Consider the following 25,109-nt stretch of genomic DNA (forward strand, 5'->3'; position numbering starts at 1 on the left):
TTTAGGAGGGAGATTATTGCGAAACCTTCGTGGAGCGACTTGACCAATACTTCGTGGCCATTGAGCTGGAGGGAGAAGTGAACGCTGCCAAACGAAGGGCGATCCTCCTCACCGTTTGTGGGGCATCAACGTATGACCTCATGAAAAACCTGCTCGCTCCAGCAAAACCCACAGTCAAGTCAGCGTCGCAAATAGGACATCTGCCTTTGGTAGCGGGTATTGATTCTGCAGCGAGAAACGATTGATAGTTACTTTGTAATCACCACAGATTCTGATGGTGCCATCTTCCTTGAGGACTGGAACAATCGGATTGGCCCACATATTGACACGGGACCGACATCAGCAAGCTTTCCATGTTCCTCTGGAATATCGACGCGGCCAATGGAATCCCAAATGGGCATCTGTTGTAAACGAAAAGACCTTTGTGAATGTTGATGCAGGTGAGGCCTTTCAAGGATTCCTCCAGATCCTGTGTCATATAGGCTGAGGTCAAGTTCAGCTTCGTGAATGTTTATCCTCCTGCCAGCGTCGCAAATAACACGTCTGCCTTTGGTAGCGGGTATTGATCCTGCAGCGAGAAACGATTGATAGTTACTTTGTAATCACCACAGATTCTGACGGTGCCATCTCCCTTGAGGACTGGAACAATCGGATTGGCCCACACATTGAATTCGATTGGTGAAATGGTGCCCGCTCGTTGCAGCCTGTCCAGCTCAATCTCCACGCTATCTCTCATCATGTACGGTACTGCTCTCACCTTGTGATGGATGGGTCGTGCTCCCAGAATCAAATAGATCTGCACTTTTGCTCCTTGGAACTTCCTGATGCCTGGTTCGAACAGCGAGGGGAACTTGCTTAGGCCCTGGGCACATGACGGACGAAAGCGCCCGGACACTGTCCTAGCTCCAGCGTATCTTTCCCAGCCAGCTCCTGCCAAACAGCATGGGGCCATCGCCCGGTACCACCCAGAGTGGTAACTCATGCACTGCTCCATCGTAGGAGACCTTTACGGTAGCACTGCCAATTACGGGAATCAGTTCCTTTGTATATGTTCTAAGTTTGGTACGAATGGGAGTCAGGACAGGCCTTGAAGACTAGTTGCACCACAACTTACCGAAAGTCTTTTTGCTCATTATGGACTGGCTTTGCTCATTATGGACACCGGGAGTCAATTTAATTCAACCTTCAGCATTATCGGGGGACACTTTGTAGTAAATGTGTGCATCCCATATACCTCTCCCTCTTCAGTCTGAGGTTCTGGTTCTTCATGATCCACCGTGGATCTGTCCTCCTCTGCAACATAGAAACATAGGAAATCGGTGCAGGAGCAGGCCATTCAGCCCTTCGAGCCTGCATCACCGTTCAATAAGATCATGGCTGATCATTCACCTTAGTACCCCTTTCCTGCTTTCTCTCCATACCCCTTGATCACTTTAGCCATAAGGGCCATATCTAACTCCCTTTTGAATATATCCAATGAACTGGCATCAACAACTCTCTGCGGTAGGGAATTCCACAGGCTAACAACTCTCTGAGTGAAGAAGTTTCTCCTCATCTCAGTCCTAAATGGCTTACCCCTTATCCTTAGATTATGTCCTCTGGTTCTGGACTTCCCCAACATTGGGAACATTCCTCCTGCATCTAACCTGTCCAGTCCCATCTAAGCCAGTGTCCAATGGTCAGGCAGAACGAGCAGTTCAAACAATCAAGCAGAGCTTGAAAAGGGTAACTGAAGGCTCACTGAAGACTCGCTTATCCCGCGTCCTGCTTAGTCGCACAAGACCTCACTCGCTCACCGGGGTCCCTCGTGCTGAACTGCTCATGAAAAGGACACTTAAGACAAGGCTCTCTTTAGTCCACCCTGATCTACACGAACAGCTAGAGAGCAGGCGGCTTCAACAGACTACATATTATGATCACGCAAATGTGTCACGTGAAATCGAAGTAAATGATCCTGTGTTGAACTATGGACAAGGTCCCAAGTGGATTGCTGGCACTGTTTAGGCCAAAGAGGGGAGTAGGGTGTTTGTGGTCAAACTCGCAAATAGACTTACCTGCAGAAAACAACTGGACCAAATCAAACTCAGATTTACGGACAATCCAGAACAACCCACAATAGACTCTACCCTTTTTGACCCTCCACACACATAAGTGGCAACTGACCCAGCGGTTGACCACAAAGCAGAACCCATCACCCACAGCAGCCCAGCAAGGCTCACCACCACCAGCAGTCCGGCAAGGCCAGCTGCACAGCAGCCCAGCGAAGGCCCAACAAACGATTCACCAATGCCAGCATTTTCTCCGAGATGATTAACCAGGGAAAGGAAGGCCCCAGATCGACTCACATTGTAAATAGTTACACTATTGACTTTGGGGCGGGAAACATAGAAAATAGGTGCAGGAGCACGCCATTCAGCCCTTCGAGCCTGCACCGCCATTCAATATGATCATGGCTGATCATGCAACTTCAGTACCCCACTCCTGCCTTCTCTCCATACAGGGGGGAGTGTTATGTATGTAAACCTATAATTACCATGTATAACCATCAGAGGGCTTATCCCCTGGAGTCCCAAGGGATCCCACAATCTCTTGGGAGCACGTGTATATAAGAAGGCCTCACAGGCTGCAGAGGCACTCAGAGATCTTTAATAAAAGACGACTATCACACCTACTTTGAGCTTGCAGTATTTAGTCTAACTCTTTATCCAAGACATAACACTAACCTTTTATGTTTCATGCACAAGTATCCTCAGGTCCCACTGTACTTTGCAATTTTTCTCCATTTAAATAATAACTTGCTCTTTGATTTTTTTCTGCCAAAGTGCATGACCTCACACTTTTCAACATTATATTCCATCTGCCAAATTTTTGCCCACTCACTTAGCCTGTCTATGTCCTTTTGCAGATTTTTTGTGTCCTCCTCACACATTGCTTTTCCTCCCATCTTTGTATCATCAGCAAACTTGGCTACGTTACACTCAGTCCCTTCTTCCAAGTCGTTAATATAGATTGTAAATAGTTGGGGTCCCAGCACTGATCCCCGTGGCACCCCACTAGTTTCTGATTGTCAACCAGAGAATGAACCATTTATCATGACTCTCTGTTTTCTGTTAATTGGCTAATCCTCTATCCATGCTAATATATTACCCCCAACCCCATGAACTTTTATCTTGTGCAGTAACCTTTTAGGTGGCACCTTGTCAAATGCCTTCTGGAAGTCCAAATACATCACATCCACTGGTTCCCCTTTATCCACCTTGTTCGTTACATCCTCAAATAATTCCAGAAAATTTGTCAAACGTGACTTCCCCTTCATAAATCCATGCTGACTCTGCCTGACCGAATTATGCTTTTCCCAATATCCTGCTACTGCTTCTTTAATAATGGACTCCAACATTTTCCAACCACGGATGTTAGGCTAACTGGTCTATAGTTTCCTGATTTTTGTCTGCCTCATTTTTTAAATAGGGGCATTACATTTGCAGTTTTCCAATCTACTGGGATCGCCCCAGAATCCAGGGAATTTTGGTAAATTACAACCAATGCATTCACTATCCCTGCCGCTACTTCTCTTAAGACCCTAAGATGCAAGCCACCAGGTCCAGGGGATTTATCCGCTTTCAGTCTCATTATCTTACTGAGTACCACCTCCTTAGTGATTGTGATTGTGTTAAGTTCCTCCCCCCCTACAGCATCTTGACTATTCACTTTTGGGATATTGTTATTGTCCTCTACCGTAAAGACTGATACAAAATATTCGTTCAGAGTTTCTGCCATCTCCATGTTCCTCTAAGGGACCAACATTTACTTTAGCCACTCTTTTCCTTTTTATATACTTATAGAAACTCTTGCTATCTGCTTTTATATTTTGTGCTAGTTTACTTTCATAGTCTATCTTCCCTTTCTTAATCATTTTATTAGTCATTGTTTGCTGGCTTTTAAAAGCTTCCCAGTCTTCTGTCCTCCCACTAGTTTTGGCCACTTTGTATGCCCTTGTTTTTAATTGGATGGCTATCTTTTCTCTTGCACCCTTTCCTCCTCACTGGAATATATTTTTCTTGAGAGTTGTGAAATATCTCCTAAAATGTACACCACTATCCATCAACCATCCTACACTTTAATCTATTTTCCCAGTCCACTTTAGCCAACTCTGCCCTCATACGTTCATAGTCTCCTTTATTTAAGCTCAGTATGCTGGTTTGAGATCCAACTTCCTCACTGTCCATCTGAATTTGAAATTCAGTTGTGCTATGATCACTCCTTCCATGGGAATCCTTTACTTGGAGATTGTTTATTAATCCTGTCTCATTGCACAGGACCAGATCTAAGATAGCCTGCCCCCTGGTTGGTTCCGTTACATACTGCTCAAGGAACCCATCCCTTATGCACTTCCTCAAGGCTACCCTGATCAATTTGATTTGTCCAATCAATATGGAGTTTAAAATCACCCATGATTATTGCTGTCCCCTTCTTACAAGCCCCCACTATTTCCTGGTTTATACTCCGACCAACAGAATTGCTACTGTTAGGGGGCCTATAGACTATGCCCACCAGTGACTTTTTCCCTTTATTATTTCTTATCTCCACCCAAACTGTTTCAACATCCTGATCATTTGAGCCAATATCGTTTCTCGCTATTGCAGTGATTCCATCCTTTATCAATAGAGCTACCCCACCTCCTTTTCCTTTCTGTCTGTCCTTCCGGATTGTCAATTACCCCATAATATTTAATTCCCAGTCCTGGTCACCTTGCAACCACGCCCCTGTAATGGCTATCAGATCATACCCATTTGTCTCTATTTGTGCCGTCAACTCATCTATTTTGTTACGAATGCTACGTGCATTTAGACAAAGTGCCTTTAAATTTGTTTTTTTTACCCTTTTTTCCTGCTTGTTTCCTGCCTCCTTCAAACTCACTTTCATTATATTTAATTTCTAATTCCAGCTTTACTCCCCTCCCTACTGAATCTATTTTCAGGTTCCCATCCCCCTGCTAAGCTAGTTTAAACCCTCCCCAACAGCACTAGCAACCCCCCGCCGCCCCCGTCAAGGATATTGGTCCCGGCTCTGTTGAGGCGCAACCCGTCCGGCTTGTACAGGTCCCACCTCCCCCAAAAGCCATCCCAATGCCTCAGGAAACTAAAGCCCTCCCTCCTGCACCATCTCTCCAGCCATGTATTCATCTGCTCTATCCTCCTATTTCTGTACTCACTTGCTCGTGGCACCGGGAGTAATCCTGAGATTACTACCTTTGAGGTCCTGCTTTTTAATCTCTCTCCTAGCTCCCTAAACTCTGCCTGGAGGACCTCGTCCCTCTTTCTACCTATGTCATTAGTCCTGATATGGACCATGACCTCTGGCTGTTCACCCTCTGCCCCCAGAATGTCCTGCAGCCGCTCGTGACATCCTTGACCCTGGCACCAGGGAGGTAACATACCATCCTGGAGTCACGTCTGCGGCCACAGAAACGCCTGTCTGCTCCCCTGACTGTCGAATTCCCTACCACTATTGCTCTTCCATTCTTCTTCCTCCCCCCTGTGCAGCTGAGCCACCCGTGGTGCCGTGGATTTAGCTCTGACTGCACTCCCCAGAGACACCATCACCCTCACCGGTACTCAGAGCAGAATACCAGTTGGAGAGCGAGATGTACTCAGGGGACACCTGCCCTAGCTGCCTAGTCCTCCTCTTCTGTCCGGCGGTCACACAATCCCTATCTGCCTGCACACTCTTAAGCTGCGGGGTGACCACCTCTAGAAACGTGCTATCCACGTCGCTCTCAGTCTCACGGATGCACCACAGTGACTCCTGCCTCCGACCAAGCTCCAAAACACGGAGCTGGAGTTGGTGCAGCTGGAGACACCTCCTGCACACGTGGTCGTCCCAGCTGCGCCAAGCATCCAGGATTTCCCACACGCCACAGGATGTGCAATCCACGGGACTAAGCTGCCCTGCCATCCCTCTAGTTGCACTCGGAACTATCGAGTAGAACTAAACTCTAAACCTTGGCAAAACACACCCAGCCGCTACTCAGCAAACAGCTGATTTAATTAATTAGTTCTCCTTGGATAATAAAGATCACTGATCTATTCGATTGCAGTTCCTAACTTACACCAATGCCCAAGGTTTTTTAAAGAAAAGAAAAATACTCACCAATCCACCAGCCAATCACTTACGTGCTTGGCTGTGACGTCAACTTCGATTTTGATTCTTTTTACTTTTTGTCCCTTACTCCTGTCGCTGCTGCAGTTCATTCCTCCTGATCTCCGGCTCCTGGTCCCGATTTCCTCCCGATCCCCGGCTCCTCCTGATATCCGGCTCCTCCCGATCCCCAGCTCCTCCCGATTTCCTCCCGATCCCCAGCTCCTCCTGATATCCGGCTCCTCCCGATCTCCGGCTCCTTCCTATCCCTGGCCCCTCCCGAACTGTGCTGCCTTTTCAAACCCCCGCTCTGGTCTGGTCTTGCGATCCAATGTCATGCCCACCTGTTCCATCTTCCTGGTAAATACTGAAGCAAAATAATTATTTAATATTTCTACCATCTCTCTATCTTTACCTGTGTATCATCCTGTCTATCCCTTAATGGCCCTATTCCCATCCCAACCTTCCTTTTTTACTGATGTTCCTGTAAAATATTTTACTCTGTTTTATGTTCCTTGATAATTTAATTTCATAGTTCCTCAGCTTTTCTCCAATCTATTACCCTGGTTTTCGTCAGATTTATGTTCTTCTCAATTATCATCTTAAAGCATGTTATATTATGGTCACTATTGCCTCGATGTTCTCCTACTTTTACTTCTCTTATCAGCTCTGGTTCATTCTACATTACTGGATTTAATAGTGACTCCTTCCTTGTTGGGCTTTTTATATATTGGGTTAGAAAGGAGTCCTGTACACATTGTATGAACTCTATTCCATTATCCCCTTTACCTACCTCTTCTGTCCAATTAATATCGGGGTAGTTGAAATTCACCAGGATTATTATTCTATGATTTTTACTCATTTCCCTAATTTGTCTACATATTTCTTCCTCCACTTCCCTTTCACTATTAGGTAGTCTGTAGACTACACCTATTAGTGTGATTGATCCTTTATTATCTTTTATCTCTATCCACATGGATTCCATTTCTGTCTTTCTGATAGCTGCGTCACTTTTTCTACTGCCATTATGTTATCCCTAATAAGTACTGATCCTCCACCTCCCCTTTTTCCCGCTGTATCTTTTCTAAATATGTTGTACCCTGCAATGTTTAATTCCCAGTCCTGATTCTTCTGGAGCCATGTCTCAGTAGTCCCTACTATGTCTGCTTCCTCACAACGTATGATTGCCTTCAGCTCCCCTGTTTTATTATGGACACTGTGTGCAATGCTGTACAGGCAGTTTAACTCATTTTTAATAGGATTTCCTCTCACTTTATGTTTAACCATCTTTTTAGATTCCTGTTCTGTAACTCTATTAAATCCCTTGCCATCAATGTCCTCCCTTACTTTATTCTTTCCTGTGTTCTTTTTTCCTGTTTTATTTATAGTTAGGCTGGTTCCATTTCTTGTAGATCCCTCCCCACTTCTTACTAGTTTAAAGCTTTTGCCACCTCCCTATTTACCCTTTCCGCTTGGACATGGGTCCCATCCCGGTTAAAGTGGAGCCCTTACCATCGGTACAGCTCTATAAGAAAAAAATAAATAAGAGCAGGAGTAGGGCATTTGGCCCTTCGAGCCTGCTCCGCCATTCAATAAGATCATGGCTGATCTGATCCTGGCCTCAACCCCACTTTCCCAGCTCCTTCCTGTCCTAGAACTGGTGCTGGCGTCCCATGAAAAGGCAGCCCTCATTCCCACATCAGCCACAAATCATTTAAAGTTGCAACACAGGTTAACAAAACAATTAAAAAAATGCAAACAAAGCACTGGGGTTCATTTCCAGAGGAATAGAATTGAAAAGCAGAGGGGGGTTATATTAAACTTAAATCGAATCTTGGTGAGACCACACTGGGCAGGCACACTGTGACAGTTCTGGTCTCCATATTACAAAAAGAATGTTGAGGACTGGAGATGGCACAAAATATTTTTCAAGGATAAAAGTAGAACTGAGAGATTTTAACTACCAGGATAGACTGAACAGGCTGGGACCCTTTTCTCTAGAAAAGAGAAGGCTGAGCACTGACCTTATCAAGGTCTTTAATACAATGAAGGGGTCCGATCGGGTTGACAGAAAGATGATTTGCCTAATTGTGGAGGTCCAAGGGCTAGAAATTCTGTCGCGCCCCAATTTGGACGTTAACTTTTGCAAAGTAGTGTCAGGAAATTCAGCTTTGGTGCTCCGAAGGAACTGGAGCACGAAATCAGTTGCTATAAACTCCTCTTCGGGCGCTAAAGTCCAAGAGTGGGGTGGTGACGGCAGAGCGCTGAATAATTTGTAGCTCATTGCTAACGGTATCAGAGGTTGCTTCCCAAGCTTAAAGGGTAGAGCCTATGATGGTGCACAATCTACTTGTCGGGAATTCTATATTGCAAGGTAACCTGCGTGACAGCCATTACTGCCCCAAGTACTCCCACACAGTGGAGAGCTTGGACATTTTGCACCAGTGAAACAGCAAAAACTTTCAGCAGGCACCAGACTGGTTGGCCTACCTGAAAGCCATTCCCTTTAATTAGCGCTCCCCAAGCGGCCAGCCATGTTGACATCGCCTCCTCTTCCTGCCGTTGTTGATGCCCGGCGATACAGCAGCGGGCAGGAGGTAATCTCACATCCCGGGCGGTAACGGGGTGCTGAGCACTTTATGACGTCACGATCTGCGAGGCGCTGGAGGCCCAGGCGGTGAGAGTTCGTGCCAGTGCTAAACCGGCACTGAAGTCTGCCAGCATTGCTGAACTTGCTGCACCCAGTCACGGGTCTCTCAGCACCCCGCTGGCGACCCCACCAGGCACCAATGGGAGGCACGAAGGAGCCGAATTACTCCACCACCCGAAAAGTGGAGAGCATCAGTATAAGACAGTCATTGGTCAATACAATAAGCAATTCACGATCAATTTCTTTACTCAGAGAGTGGTTAAAATGTGGAACTCGATATACCTGGAGTAATAGAGGCCAATCACATCGAAGCATTTAAGAGGAAACTAGGTACATGAGGGAGAAAGGAATAAAGGTATATGGTGATAGGGTTAGATGAAGAGTGCTGGAAGGAGGCTGATGTGGAGCACAAACATTGGCATTGACCAGTTGGGCTGATGGTCTGTAAATTCTATGGGGGAGAAATTTGAAAGTTGAGAAAATGAGCAGCAGGCACTAATGATTTTCAACTTTAAAGAAACTGTGTTTGTGCTCCAGGAAGGAAGTGGAACGTTAAATCAAACCCTCAACTTTCTTCCTAGAGCGCAACAGGACGCAGGCGGGGCGGTAGTGGTGCAGTGCAGCCCAATGGGCCGAACAACGCTGTCACCTTCACAGGCTCCTCCCTCCCTTAAAGGGAAAGGCCATCGCTGCTGGCTCTGCACTGGGACCGATGAGCTGGCTCCTGAGGGCAGCCCCGATCTGGCCCGATCCGGCCCGATCCATCCCGATCTGTCCTAATCCTGCCCGATCCTCCCGATCCATCCCGATCTGCCCCGATCCATACAGATGCTGCCCGATCCGCCCCGATCCATCCCGATCTGTCCCGATCCTGCCCGATCCTCCCGATCCGCCCCGATCCGGCCCAATCCATCCCGATCCTCCCGACCCTTCCCGATCCCTCCCGATCCGCCCCGATCCATCCCGATCCGGCCCGATCCCTCCCGATCCGCCCCGATCCAGCCCGATCCGCCCCGATCCATCCCGATCCGCCCCGATCCAGCCCGATCCGCCCCGATCCATCCCGATCCATCCCGATCATGCCCGATCCCCCCGATCCGCCCCGATCTGTCCCGAACCATCCCAATCTGTCCCGATCCTGCCCGATCCGGCCCGCTCCAGTCTGATTCATCCAAATCCGCCCCGATCCGGCCCAATCCATCCCGATCCTGCCCGATCCGGCCCGTTCCAGTCCGACTCGTCCCAATCCAGTCGATCCACCCTGATCCATCCCAACCCGTCCCGATCCATCCCGATCCATCCCGATCCAGCCCAATCCATCCCGATCCTGCCCAATCCACCCTGATTCATCCTGATCCTCCTGATCCATCCCGATCCTCCCGATCCATCCCATCCAGCCTGAAGCCCGGGCTGATAGATCGCAGCCGAAGAGGAATCTGAAACAATGAGCAACACCACTGTTGAAATTTCCTTACTTACCTCGGCCGCCTCGCCTTGATGTTTCGCCCCCAAAGCTCCTGATCTCCCGATCCACGCCTCCTGCAGCTGCCGATGTTTCTCGCCCGACGATGCTCAGGGGGCGGTACCCAAGTTTCGGTCCGGGATGTTGCCGGTGCGATGTGCATGGCAATGACATCACGATCTCCACTGCCGCAAACATCCCGCTGAAGTTACCGGGTGTCGTTCATCTCAGTAATGAAGAAGAAAGCTGTAGACTGCAGGAAGATATCAATGTACTGGTCAGATGGGCAGAACAGTGGCAAATTGTATTCAATCCGGATAAGTGTGTGAGGTAATGCATTTGGGGAGGTCTAATAAGGCAAGGGAATAGACGTTAAATGGTGGGACAGTGAAAAGTGTAGAGGGACAAAGGGAGCTTGGAGTGCAGGTCCACAGATAGTACTGTATGTAGTTCTGGTCACCACATTACAGGAAACATGTGATTACATTGGAAAGGGTGCAGAGCAGATTTACAAGAATGTTGCCTGGACTGGAGAATTTTTGTTGTGAGGAAAGATTGGAGATGCTGGGTCTGTTTTCTTTGGAAAAGAGGAGGCTGAGGGGAGACCTGATTGAGGTGTATACAATTATGAGGGGCCTGGATAGAGTGGATAGGAAGGACCTGATTCCCTTAGCAGAGGGGTCAACAACCAGGGCCCATATTTTTAAAGTAATTGGGGGGGAGGTATAGAGGGGATTTGAGGGGAAATGTCTTTACCCAGAGGGTGGTGAGGGTCTGGAACTCGCTGCCTGAAAGGGTGGTAGAGGCAGAAACCCTCACCACATTTAAAAAGTACTTGGCGGTGCATTTGAATTGCCATTACCTACAGGGCTACGGACCAAGAACTGGAAAGTGGGATTAGGCTGGAAAGCTCTTAGTCGGCCGGCGCGGACACGATGGGCCGAAATGACCTCCTTCCGTGCTGTAAATTCAATGATTCTGTGCTTCTATGATTCCGTCTTGCCGCACCCAGTCGGTAAGTGGTTAGATAGATGCAGTAACAGGAGGTGCTAACGAAGCCAATGTCTCGGCCTGTGTAATTCTCTGTAACGAACAATAATTAATCACAGTCATCAGGTCTTTCATAACATTGCAGATATTGAAGTAATTTATTTATCAAAGCATTATTCAGAGTTTATTAGTGTTGTTTACTGCCCCCAGATTGATCTCTGTATTATAAAAATCCATGACGTAGGTTCTTTAGTTATACGTGTCTCTTGCAGGGACAAACCTCATTGAGCTAGGGGCAGAGATCGCTGCCGGTTACCTGTGTAGAGACTCAGAATGATAGATAAACTGGTCTGTCAAAATTAATCAGCTACAGAAGTAGAATAATCAATAACCACAGCCCAATATCTATCCTGTCTAATAGACAGATCGTAAAATTCAGCACTAATGATGCACAGATTCTTAAGAGCATGTTGACAAAGTTGATTAATCAGCAGCAAAACAAATCTAGTGTTTAGAGTAACTATATTTCGAGTAAGAATAGGTTATTATACAAAGGATTCAAATACTGTAACATGCATTGAAATCATGCATTGCGAGGAACCAGACATAATAAGGATTACTGAGACATATCCATAAATATGTGACGCGAAAAAGATTAATGAAAACAAACGTAGGTCCCTCGCAGTCAGATTCAGGTGAATTTATAATGGGGAACAAAGAAATGGCGGACCAGTTAAATAAATACTTTGGTTCAAAAAGGAAGACACAAATAACCTTCCGGAAATACTAGGAGACCAAGGGTCAAGAGAGAATGAGGAATTGAAGGGAATCCTTATTAATAGTAAATTGTGTTCTGGAAATTGATGGGATTGAAGGCCGATAAATCCCCGGGGCCTGATGGCCTGCATCCCAGAGTATTTAAGGAAGTAGCCCTAGAAATAGTGGATGCATTGGTGATCATTTTCCAAGTCTATCGACTCTGGATCAGTTCCTATGGACTGGAGGATAGCGAATGTAATGCCACTTTTTAAGAAAGGAGGGAGAGAGAAAATGGGTAATTATAGACCGGTTAACGTGACATCGGTAGTGGGGAAAATGTTGGAATCAATTATTAAAGATGAAATAGCAGCACATTTGGAAAGGAGTGACGAGATCGGTCCAAGTCAGCATGGATTTATGAAAGGGAAATCCTGCTTGACAAATCTTCTAGAATTTTTTGAGGATGTAACTGGTAGAGTGGACAAGGGAAAACCAGTGGATGTGGTGTATTTGGACTTTCAAAAGGCTTTTGACAAGATCCCACACAAGAGATTGGTGTGCAAAATTAATGCACATGGTATTGTGGGTAGTGTACTGATGTGGATGGAGAACTGGTTGGTGGACAGGAAGCAGAGAGTCGGGATAAATGGGTCCTTTTCAGAATGGCAGGCAGTGACTAGTGGGGTGCCGCAGGGCTCAGTGCTGGGATCCCAACTATTTACAATATACATTAATGATTTGGATGGGAGAATTGAGTGTAATATCTCCAAGTTTGTAGATGACACTAAGCTGGGTGGTGGTGTGAGCTTTGAGGAGAATGCTAAAAGGCTGCAGGGTGACTTGCACAGGTTAGGTGAATGGGCAAACGCGTGGCAGATGCAGTATAATGTGGATAAATGTGAGGTTATCCATTTTGGTGACAAAAACACAAAGGCAGAATATTATCTGAATGGCGGCAGATTAGGAAAAGGGGAGGTGCAACGAGACCTGGGTGCCATGGTACATCAGTCATTGAAAGTTGGCATGCAGGTACAGCAGGCGGTGAAGAAGGCAAATGGCATGTTGGCCTTCATAGCTAGGGGATTTGAGTATAGGAGCAGGGAGGTCTTACTGCAGTTGTGCAGGGGCTTAGTGAGGCCTCACCTGGAATATTGTGTTCAGTTTTGGTCTCCTAATCTGAGGATGGACGTTCTTGCTATTGAGGGAGTGCAGCGAAGGTTCACCAGACTGATTCCCGGGTAGATGGCAGGACTGACATATGAGGAGAGACTGGATCGACTGGGCCTGTATTCACTGGAGTTTAGAAGAATGAGAGGGGATCTCATAGAAAAATATAAAATACTGACGGGACTGGACAGGTTAGATGTCGGCAGAATGTTCCAGATTTTGGGGAAGTCCAGAATCAGGGGACATAATCTAAGGATAAGGGGTAAGCTATTTAGGACTGAGATGAGGAGAAACTTCTTCACTCTGAGAGTTGTTAACCTGTGGAATTCCTTACCGCAGAGAGTTGTTGATGCCAGTTCATTGGATATATTCAAGAGGGAGTTAGATATGGCCCTTATAGCTAAAGGGATCAAGGAGTTTGGAGGGAAAGCAGGAAAGGGGTACTGATGTGAATGATCAGCCATGATCTTATTGAATGGTGGTGCAGGCTCGAAGGGCTGCATGGCCTACTCATGCACCTATTTTCTATGTTTCTATGTTTCAATGAGACATGGCAACAGAAAAATAAGGATTACACCTTGCAATATATAACATATTTAAAAAAGATAGAGAGGAGAATAGGGGGAGGTGTAGTAGCTGTACTTATTAGGGATAACATAATGGCATTCGAAAAAAGTGATTCATTTATCAGCAAGACAGAAATAGAATCCATGAGACACTAATGAGACACTGTGGAAAAATTGAGGGTAAGGAAAGAGACATACATTAAGCACATGGATAGCAGGGGAGAGCATGATAAAGGAGAATATGAAGACATTAGGAGGAAGTAAAAAAAACACAATTAGGAAGGCAAAGAGGAACTATGAAACTAAATTAGCAAGGAACATTTAAAAAATAGTAAAATATTTTTACAGGCACATCAATAAAAAAAAGGAAGGTCAGGGTGGGAATAGGACCACTGAAGGATGGGGAGGATAATATCGCAGGCAGCAATAGAGAGATGGTGAAATATTAAATAATTACTTTGCTTCAGTATTTAGCAGGGAGACAGAAAAGGTGGACGGGACATCTGATAATGAGATTAGAAATGAGATTACTATATTTAAAATAATAAGAGGAGATTTATTAAATAAACTAATCAAACTCTGAAGTGGAGTATTTAAAATAAACACTCGATACCAGGTCAGTGTTCGAAGATTCAAGCAATCTTTATTCCCACCGGTGTGGGGTGACCGGCTTCAGGTCTAGCCAGGTCACCGTCCAACAATATGTAGTTTCAAACAACCTTTTATACACTTAAACATACATGCTCAACCTTGTGCACGATCGTCTGGCACAATTTGATTAGCCTAAAGCCCACTTGCACAGTGGCTAATTGGTTACTTCCTTCCGCGTCACATAAAGTCACTCGCCTCTGTTTTATGCCGAGCTTGCGTAACATTAAGGTACCGCTTCCATTACCGGAAGAAGTACCTGACTGATGTGGCCACAATCTATTGTTGTTAGCCTGACCTTTGCTCAGGCCCGGTGGTATCCCGTTAACGGTTTACTTCTGCCCCATTGTTCTGCTTTACCACGCTCCTGGGCCTCTGTGGTTCCATTTCTAAGTCACGCAGCTTACCTCGGGTAGTTCTTGCAAAGTCAACATGTTATTCTCAGCACTGTCTCAACTGCTTATTAAGCGATCTAAACGCTGATCACTGCAAACAGCCCGTTAATTCATTTGAGTCCTGAGAGCCCTTCTTAACCTTTTAATTATAGCAGAGCTCAAAAGCCTCACTTCAAACTCAAAGCAGATAACACCTCTGGTCCGGATTGATTACATCCCTTTAATCTATTTTCCCAGTCCACTTTAGCCGACTCTGTCTTCATACCTTCAAAATTGCCTTTCTTTAAGTTTAGGGGCTGAAATTGCCGCCCTCCTTCAGGCCTGTAACCCCCGAATATCGGCGGCCACGGTGCGGGGGAGTGGCTGCCGACTTTGGTGGAATGGCTGTGGCTTGCCCAATTGTCCTCCCGAGGTTTTCTGGCCACTCCCACCAGTGACTTCTTTCCCTTACTATTTCTTATCTCCACCTAAACTGATTCTACATCTTGATCTTCCGAGCCAATATCATTTCTCACTACTGCATTTCTCACTACTGATCTCATCCCTTACTAACAGAGCTAACCCACCTCCTTCTCCTTTCTGTCTGTCCTTACGAAATGTCAAATACCCCTGAATATTCAGTTCCCAGTCCTGGTCACCTTGCAACCACGTCTCTGTAATGGCTATCAGATCAAACCCATTTATTTCTATTTGTGCCATCAACTCATCTATCTTGTTACGAATGCTGCGTGCATTTAGATAAAGAGCTTTTAATTTTTTTCTTTTAACCATTTATCCCGACTACTTTCTGTTGCACTCTTATGTTTATCCGCTCTGTCCCTTCCTGTCGCCTTCTGGTCATCATTATCCCTATCGCTACCCTGCACTTTCCCTTTGACTTTTTACATTACCCCTCACCTGAACACCCCCCACGGCCCCACCTCTCCCCCAACCCCGCCCCCCACTATTTAGTTTTAAACCCTCTCTCCAGCCCGAGTTATTCGATTCGGCAGGACACTAGTCCCAGCCTGGTTCAAGTGAAGCCCGTCCCAAAGGAACTGCTCCCTCTTATCCCAGTACTGGTGCCAGTGCCCCATGAATCAAAACCCATTTCTCCCTGACCAATCTTTGAGCCACGTGTTTAACTCTCTGATCTTATTTACCCGATGCAAATTTGCTCGTGGCTCAGGTAGTAATCCAGAGAGTATTACTTTTGTGGTTCTGCTTTTTAGTCCCTAGCTGCTCACACTCCCTCTTTCTTTGTCCTACCAATGTTGTTGGTACCCATGTGGACCACAACAACTGAATCTTCCCCCTCCGACTCCAACTTCCTCTCCAGCCCAGAGAAGATGCCCTTAACCCTGGCACTGGGCAGGCAACACAGCCTTCGGGACTCATGCTCTTGGCTGCAGAGAACTTTATCTATCCCCCACTACTACTACATTTCTTTTTACTCCCCCCACTTGAATGGCCCCTGTACCATGGTGCAGTGGTCAGTTTGCTCATCCTCCCTGCAGTCCCTGCTCTCGTCCACACAGGGAGCAAGAGCCTTGAACCTTTTGGACAAGAGCAAGGGCTGAGGCTCCTCCATCACTACCTCCTGAGTCCCCATACCTGCCTCACTCATAGTCACACCCTCCTGTCCCTGACCATGGATCAAATTTGAATGAATGAAAGAGCCGTGATTCCAGATTAAAAACTATACATACATAATTTGATATTTCAAACTTGACAACCTAATTCATTAACTAAAATACACTCGAGATGGCGGGGTGGGTGATGTGTTGCAGATGCAGCGTGTGGGAGCTGGTGGACACCAGTGTGATCCACGGCGACCACATCTGCAGCAAGTGTTGGCAACTCGAGGAACTTTGGCTTCGTGTTGATGAGCTGGGGTCCGAGCTTCAGGCACTGCGACACATCAGGGAGGGGGAGAGTTACCTGGACACTGTGTTCCAGGAGGCAGTCTCACGCCTTAGGCATGGATAAGGGCTTCAGCAGTGAATAAGCTGAGGCAGGGGACGGAGATGGGCGATGTTATGGTGGTGAAAAGCTGTGAGGGGAATGCTAAAAGGCTGCAGGATGACTTGGACAGGTTAGATGAGTGGGCAAATGCATGGCAGATGCAGTATAATGTGGATAAATGTGAGGTTATCCATTTTGGTGGCAAAAACGTGAAAGCAGAATATTATCTGAATGGCAGCAGATTAGGAAAAAGGGAGGTGCAATGAGACCTAGCAATCATGGTACATCAGTCATTGAAGGTTGGCAATCAGGTGCAGCAGGCATTGAAGAAGGCAAATGGCATGTTGGCCTTCATAGCTAGGGGATTTGATTATAGGAGCAGGGAGATCTTACTGCAGCTGTACAGGGCCTTGGTGAGGCCTCATCTGGAATATTGTGTTCAATTTTGTTCTCCTAATCTGAGGAAGGACGTTCTTGCTATTGAGGGAGTGCAGCGAAGGTTCACCAGACTGATGCCCGGGATGGCAGGACTGACATATGGAGAGAGACTGGATCGACTGGGCCTGTATTCACTGGAGTTTAGAAGAATGAGAGGGTATCTCATCGAAAAATATAAAATTCTGATGGGACTGGACAGGTTAGATGTAGGAAGAATGTTCCCGATGTTGTGGGAGTCCAGAACCAGGGGTCACAGTCTAAGGATAAGGGGTAGGCCATTTAGGACTGAGATGAGGAGAAGCTTCTTCACTCAGAGAGTTGCTAACATGTGGAATTCTCTTCCGCAGAGAGTTGTTGATGCCAGTTCATTAGATATATTCAAGAGGGAGTTGGATATGGCCCTTATGGCTAAAGGAATCAAGTGGTATGGAGAGAAGGCAGGAAAAGGGCACTGAGGTGACTGATCAGTCATGATCTTATTGAATGGTGTGCAGGCTTGAAGGGCTGAATGGCCTACTCCTGCACCTATTTTCTATGTTTCTATTTACAGCGTAGCAGAGAACGTACCGATATTTACAGAGGACGCTAAGAATGTACTGATATTTACAGGGGACACAGAGAATATACTGATATTTACAGGATAGCAGAGAATGTTGAACAGGTTCCCACTGGTTCTGTAGTTTAGTTCCACTCCAGCGGGGAACTTGTTGACTGTGAGGTGGAGCATGGCAGTGAGGAAGATTGAGAAGAGGTTTGGGGCGATGATGGACCCCTAGTTGACCCCGGTCCGGACATGGATTGGGTCTGTGATTGATCCGTTGGTAAGGATCGCGGCCTGCATGTCGTTGCCGAGCAGGCGGAGGATGGTGACGTACTTTTGGGAGCATCCAAAATGGAGGAGGACGCTCCATAGACCTTCGCGGTCGATGGTGTCAAAGGCCTTTGTAAGGTTCGGTGCGCTAGTGCAGCCTTCGGCCGCCTGAGGAAAATAGTGTTTGAAGATCAGGCCCTCAAAACTATCACCAAGCTCATGACACCCTCAAAGCCTCCCTGATAAAGTGCAACATCCCCACTGACACCTGGGAGTCCCTGGCCAAAGACGGCCCTCAGTGGAGGAAGTGCACCCGGGGTGGCGCTGAGCACTTCGAGTCTCATCGCCGAGAGCATGCAGAAATCAAGCGCAGGCAGCGGAAAGAGTGTGCAGCAAACCTGTCCCACCCATCCTTTCCCTCAATGATTATCTGCCCCACCTGTGACAGGGACTGTGGCTCTCGTATTAGACTGTTCAGTCACCTAAGAATTCATGTTAAGAGTGGAAGCAAGTCTTTCTCGATTCCGAGGGACCGCCTATGATGATGATGATTTACAAGGGACACAGAGAATGTATTGATATTTACAGGGGACAGAGAAAATGTACTGATATTTACAGGGTAGCAGAGAACATACTAATATTTATAGACTAGCAGAGAATGTACTGATATTTACAGGGTAGCTGAGAATGTAATGATGTTTACAGGGGACAAAGAGAATGTACTGATATTTACATGGGACATAGAGAATGTACTGATATTTACAGGGTAGCGGAGAATGTAATGATATTTACAGGGTAGCCGAGAATGTACTGATATTTACAGGGTAGCGGAGAATGTACTGATATTTACAGGGTAGCCGAGAATGTACTGATATTTACAGGGGACATAGAGAATGTATTGATATTTACAGGGTAGCCGAGAATGTACTGATATTTACAGGGGACATAGAGAATGTAATGATATTTACAGGGGACACAGAGAATGTACTGATATTTACAGGGGACAGAGAATGTACTGATATTTACAGGGTAGCCGAGAATGTAATGATGTTTACAGGGGACATAGAAAATGTACTGATATTTACAGGGGACATAGAGAATGTACTGATGTTTACAGGGGACATAGAGAATGTACTGATATTTACAGGGTAGCCGAGAATGTACTGATATTTACAGGGGACACAGAGAATGTAATGATATTTACAGGGGACAATGTACTGATATTTACAGGGGACAATGTACTGATATTTACAGGGGACATAGAGAATGTACTGATATTTACAGGGGACAATGTACTGATATTTACAGTGGACATAGAGAATGTACTGATATTTACAGGTTAGCAGAGAATATTGCCTCCTCAACCGTCTTCTCCCTGTGGCCGAGAAGCTCCTCCCAGAGTCACAGTGCTGATTTCGTCCCCTACGGGGCACAACGGACATGATTTTTACAGCACGGCAGCTGCAAGAAAAATGCAGGGAGCAGCGCCAGCCCTTATACGTGGCTTTCTATGACTTACAAAGGCCTTTGACACTGTCAACCAAAAGGGTCAATAGTGTGTCCTCCTCCGTTTCAGATGCTCCCAAAAGTTCATCACCATCCTCTGCCTGCTGCACGACGACATGCAGTCCGTGATCCTTACCAACGGATCTATTACAGACCCAATCCATGTCCGGACCCGGGTCAAATAGGGCTGCGTCCTCGCCCCAAACTTCTTCTCAATCTTCCTCGCTGCCATGCTCCACCTCACAGTCAACAAGCTCCCCGCTGGAGTGGAACTAAACTACAGAACCAGTGGGAAGCTGTTCAACCTTCGCCATCTCCAGGCCAGGTCCAAGACCACCCCAACCTCTGTCATCGAACTACAGTACACGGATGACGCCTGCGTCTGCGCACATACAGATGCTGAACTCCAAGTCATTGTCAACGTATTTATTGAGGCGTACGAAAGCATGGGCCTTACTCTAAACATCCGCAAGACAAAGATCCTCCACCAGCCTGTCCTCACCGCACAGCACTGTACCCCAGTCATCAAGATCCACGGCAAGGCCCTGGACAACGTGGACCATTTTCCATACCTCGGGAGCCTCTTATCAACAAGAGTCGACATTGACAATGAGATTCAACACCGCTTCCAGTGTGCCAGTGCAGCCTTCGGCTGCCTGAGGAAAAGAGTGTTTGAAGACCAGGCCCTCAAAACTGCCACCAAGCTCATGGTCCACAGGACTGTATTAATACACACCCTCCTGTATGGCTCAGAGGCATGGAGCATATACAGTAGACACCTCAAGTCGCTGGAGAAATACCACCAACGATATCTCCGCAAGATCCTGCAAATACCCTGTGATGACAGATGCACCAACGTTACCGTCCTTGACCAGGCCAACATCCCCAGCATTGAAGCACTGAACACACTTGATCAGCTCCACTGGGCAGACCACATTGTCCGCACGCCAGACACGAGACTCCCACAGCAAGCGCTCTACTTGGAACTCCTTCACGGCAAACGAGCCAAAGGTGGGCAGAGGAAATGTTGCAAGGACACCCTCAAAGCCTCCCTGATGAAGTGCAACATCCCCACTGACATCTGGGAGTCCCTGGCCAAAGACCGCCCTCAGTGGCGGAAGTTAATTCAGGAGGGCACTGAGCACCTCGAGTCTCATCGCCGAGAGCATGCAGAAACCAAGCGCAGACAGCGGAAAGAGCGTGCGGCAAACCAGTCCCACCCATCCCTTCCGTCAATGACTATCTGTCCCACCTGCGACAGAGACTGATTCTCGTATTGGATAATACAGCCACCTAAGAACTCATGTTAAGAGTGGAAGCATGTCTTCCTCGATTCTGAGGGACTGCCTATGATGATTATGATTTACGGGGGACACAAAGAATGTCCTGATATTTATAGGGGACAGAGAATGTACTGATATTTACAGGAGACACAGAGAATGTACTGATATTTCAGGGTAGCAGAGAATGTACTGATATTTACAGGGGACACAGAGAATATACTGATATTTACAGGGGACAGAGAATGTACTGATACTTACAGGGAACAGAGAATGTACTGATATTTACAGGGGACATAGAGAATGTACTGATATTTACAGTGGACAGAGAATGTACTGATATTTACAGGGGACATAGAGAATGTACTGATATTTACAGGGGACACAGAGAATGCACTGATATTTACAGGGGACACAGAGAAAGTACTGATATTTACAGGGGACAGAGAATGTACTGATATTTACAGGGGACACAGAGAATGTACTGATATTTCAGGGTAGCAGAGAATGTACTGATATTTACAGGGGACACAGAGAATGTACTGATATTTACAGGGGACATAGAGAATGTACTGATATTTACAGGGGACACAGAGAAAGTGCTGATATTTACAGGGGACAGAGAATATACTGATATTTACAGGGGACAGAGAATGTACTGATATTTACAGGGGATAGAGAATGTACTGATATTTACAGGGGACATAGAGAATGTACTGATATTTACAGGGGACAGAGAATGTACTGATATTTACAGGAGACACAGAGAATGTACTGATATTTACAGGGGACATAGAGAATGTACTGATATTTACAGGGGGCAGAGAATGTACTGATATTTACAGGGGACATAGAGAATGTACTGATATTTACAGGGGGCAGAGAATGTACTGATATTTACAGGGGACAGAGAATGTACTGATATTTACAGGGGACACAGAGAATGTACTGATATTTACAGGGGACAGAGAATGTACTGAGATGCTGAGAGGTTGTTTCCCCAGGCTAGAGTGTCTAGAAGGAGAGGGCACAGTCTGAGGATAAAGGGTCGGCCATTTAAGCCAGAGATGAGGAGGAATTTCTTCACTCAGAGGGTTGTGAATCTTTAGTATTCTCTGCCCCAGAGGGCTGTGGATGCTGATTCTCTGAATATATTCAAGGCTGAGATCGGTAGATTTTTAGGGTCTCAGGGAATCGAGGGATATGGGGATTGGGCGGGAAAGTGGAGTTGAGGTCGATGATCAGCCGTGATCTTATTGAATGGCGGAGCAGGCTCAAGGGGCCGTATGGCCTACTCCTGCTCCTATTTCTGCTGTTGTTATGTTCTTACAGGGGAAGCTGATAATGTATTGATATTTACAGGGGAAGTAGAAAATGTAACAATAATAAACTAATAATGTGATAATTACAGACAATTACATTACTTGTAATTACAGGGGCAATAGGAGACAGTGCTAATATTTAAAGAGGGACCAAGGGTGTGACCGAACATCTGCAGTGCATTCTACGGTGAGAGGGAGAACAGTCAGAGGTCGGGGTCCATATCAGTGTCAATGACATAGGCAGAAAGAGAGGGATTAGGTCCTGCAGGCAGATTTTAGGGAGCTAGGAGTGTGAATTACTTCCGGTGCCACGAGCTAGTGAGGACAGAAACAGGAGGTTAGAGCAGCTGAATGCGTGGCTGGAGAGATGGTGCAGGAGGGAGGGCTTTAGATTCCTGAGGCATTGGGATCGTTTCCGGGGGAAGTGGGACCTGTACAGGCCGGATGGGTTGCACCTCAACAGAGCCGGGACCAATATCATCGTGTGGTGGGGGGGAGGGGTTGCTAGTACCATTGGGGAGGGTTTAAACTATCTTGGCAGGGGGGTGGGAACCGGAGAGTAGATTTGAAGGGAGAGAAGCAAAACAGGAGTTGGAAAGCAGAAAAGTAGAAAGTGAATTTGGAAGACAGAGGAAACAAGGGCTGGAAAATAGACAACAAGGAAGTTTGGCAGTGCTAAATGGTATATACTTCAATGCAAGGAATACAGGGAATAAGGCAGATGAGCTGAGAGCACAGATAGACACTTGGGAGTACGATATTATAGCTATTACTGAGACATGGCTGAAAGAAGGGCAGGTATGGCAGCTCAACATTCCTGGTTACAGGGTTTTCAGACGGGATAGAGAGGGGGGTAAAAAAGGAGGGTGGGGTCGCAGTATTGATTAAAGAAACAATTATAGCTGTGAGGAGGGATGATATGTTAGAGGGGTCATCAACTGATGTTATATGGGTTGAATTGAAAAACAAAGAGGGGTGATCACACTACTGGGAGTGTACTATCGACCCCCAAACAGTCAGAGGGAGAGAGAAGTGCAAATATGTCGGCAAATTGCTGAGAGGTGCAAACACTTTTGGGCAGTAATAGTAGGGGATTACAGCTATCCTAATAGTAACTGGTATAAAATTAGTTTGAAGGGTATAGAGGAGGCGGAATTCCTAAAATGCATTCAGGAGAACTTTGTTAACCATTATATTACAAGACAAACAAAGGAGGGGGCGGTTCTGGAGTTAGTTTTAGGGAATGAAGCTGGGAGAGGTGGAAGGGGTATCTGTCGGAGAGCATTTTTTAGATATTGATGATAATTCAGTTAGATTTAGGGTAGTTATGGAAAAGGACAAAGATAGACCAGGAATAAAAGTTCTCAATTGAGGAAAAGCCAAATTTTGCTCAGCTAAGAAGGGATTTAGCCAAATTGGACTGGAAACAGCTACTGGGAGGTAAATCAGTGTCAGAGCAGTGGGAGGCATTCAAGGAGGAGATCCTGAGGGTTTAGAGCAAGTATGTTCCTTTAAAGAAAAAGTGTGGGACTAACATCTAGAGCCCCCTGGATGTCAAGGGATATACAGGGTATGATAAAGAAAAAAACGGAGGCTTATGACAGATACTGAGGGCTCAATACTGCAGAAACTCTAGAGGAGTACAGAAAGTGCAGGGTACAATTTGGCCTCCTTCCGTGCTGTCAATCTCTATGCTTGTATTACAATTGAGAGACAGTGGAGGGTCGAGAGAGGTGGAGGTGAGGTAGGGCTGGGTGTCGACAATGTGCATTTGGAAAGTGATGTTGTGTTTTTTCGATGATGTCACCAAGGGTCAGCATAATAGGAGAAGTAGGAGGGCTGGGACATCTTGCACCCATGAAACAATAAAAAAACTTTGCGCAGGCACCAGATTAGTGCAAATAATAAAGATTGCACTGGCTGGAAACTATTCTCTTTAATTACCCAAGCAGCCAGCGACTTCACAACACATCCCCGTGTTGACGTTGTGACGCAAGGCGATACATTCAGGGGCAAAAGTCAATTTTACATCCTGGGCGGTAACGGGCACTGCGCACTTTATGATGTCACGATCTGCGAGGCACGAGAAGCCCAGGCACTAAGAGTTAGCACCAGGGCTAAACCGGCACTGAAGTTCGTGGCCGTTGCTGCATTCGCCACGCCTGGGCGCTAAACCCCTTCACGCTGTAAGGGGAGGGGGGAGGTGGGTGTTGTTTGTGGTCTCTATGAGGGGGTCAGGTTCCCTTCTGACCAACTTGAGCGGTTTCGAATCGCTCCCCCTCCCTTGGGTTCTGCACTCTGGATTTATTTGGGGGGTGTGACAAAAGTGCAGAGGACACTGGTTTGATGCAAAGAACTTTGGTTTTATTACAGTCAAAGTAATACAGGCTTATTACTCTCGTAAGAAAATACACGGCCAAACTTACAATCACTCTAATAAAGAACAAGACAAGGAAAGGTACAAGGTCAAACTTAGAATCACTGTAATAAAGTACCATACACTACACATTCAAAGGGGGTTGCAGTAAAATTATACCTCCCACCTCCCAATACCTAATTCTAGCTCGGTTAGACTCCAGGGCAGGGGCTTATGTTTACCAATCCTTTTGATAGTTAATGGTAGATGGTGATGTTCTTCCTTCCTTCAAGACTTCGAGGCTGGAGAAGTTAGTTTTACAACTGTCACGTTGGTTTCTCTCCTTGTCTTGATGAGGTAGTAGCGACCACCTCTCTCCCCCACTCTCTCTCTTCGTCTTCTCGTCTCTCCAACCTCTGTTGAAAACAGTGGCCAGTTATACGATTTCAGTGTTCTAATCTTGCCGCCCAATCTGTTCACAATCCTTTGTATCATTTTGGCGGGCTTGGTTCTTCTTTGTAATATTTTGTCGGGCTCGTTAAAGTTGATATGTCTTGGGTGGGTTGATCTTCGAAAAACTGTTTCCTGATGGAAAAATTAGTTTGGTAATTGCAATGTCCTTTTGTGCTTAGTCTTTCGCATACAGGCTGGATTGGGCCTCTTCCTGATGTATATGC

At 46.3% G+C, this 25,109-nt stretch overlaps 1 protein-coding gene across 1 annotated transcript in view; it reads left to right on the top strand.

Annotated features, from left to right (window-relative positions):
• LOC139252338 (probable G-protein coupled receptor 139) overlaps positions 1-24,249 on the top strand; it is a 37,662-nt gene extending 13,413 nt beyond the window's left edge. The window contains exon 3 of the mRNA XM_070873340.1: positions 24,029-24,249. Coding sequence (XP_070729441.1) covers positions 24,029-24,249 — 221 coding nt within the window. The remainder of the gene's footprint in view (positions 1-24,028) is intronic.
• The last annotated feature ends 860 nt before the right edge of the window (positions 24,250-25,109 follow it).

This window comes from Pristiophorus japonicus, unplaced genomic scaffold (assembly GCF_044704955.1).
Source record: "Pristiophorus japonicus isolate sPriJap1 unplaced genomic scaffold, sPriJap1.hap1 HAP1_SCAFFOLD_455, whole genome shotgun sequence".
Classification (NCBI taxonomy): Eukaryota; Metazoa; Chordata; class Chondrichthyes; family Pristiophoridae; genus Pristiophorus; species Pristiophorus japonicus.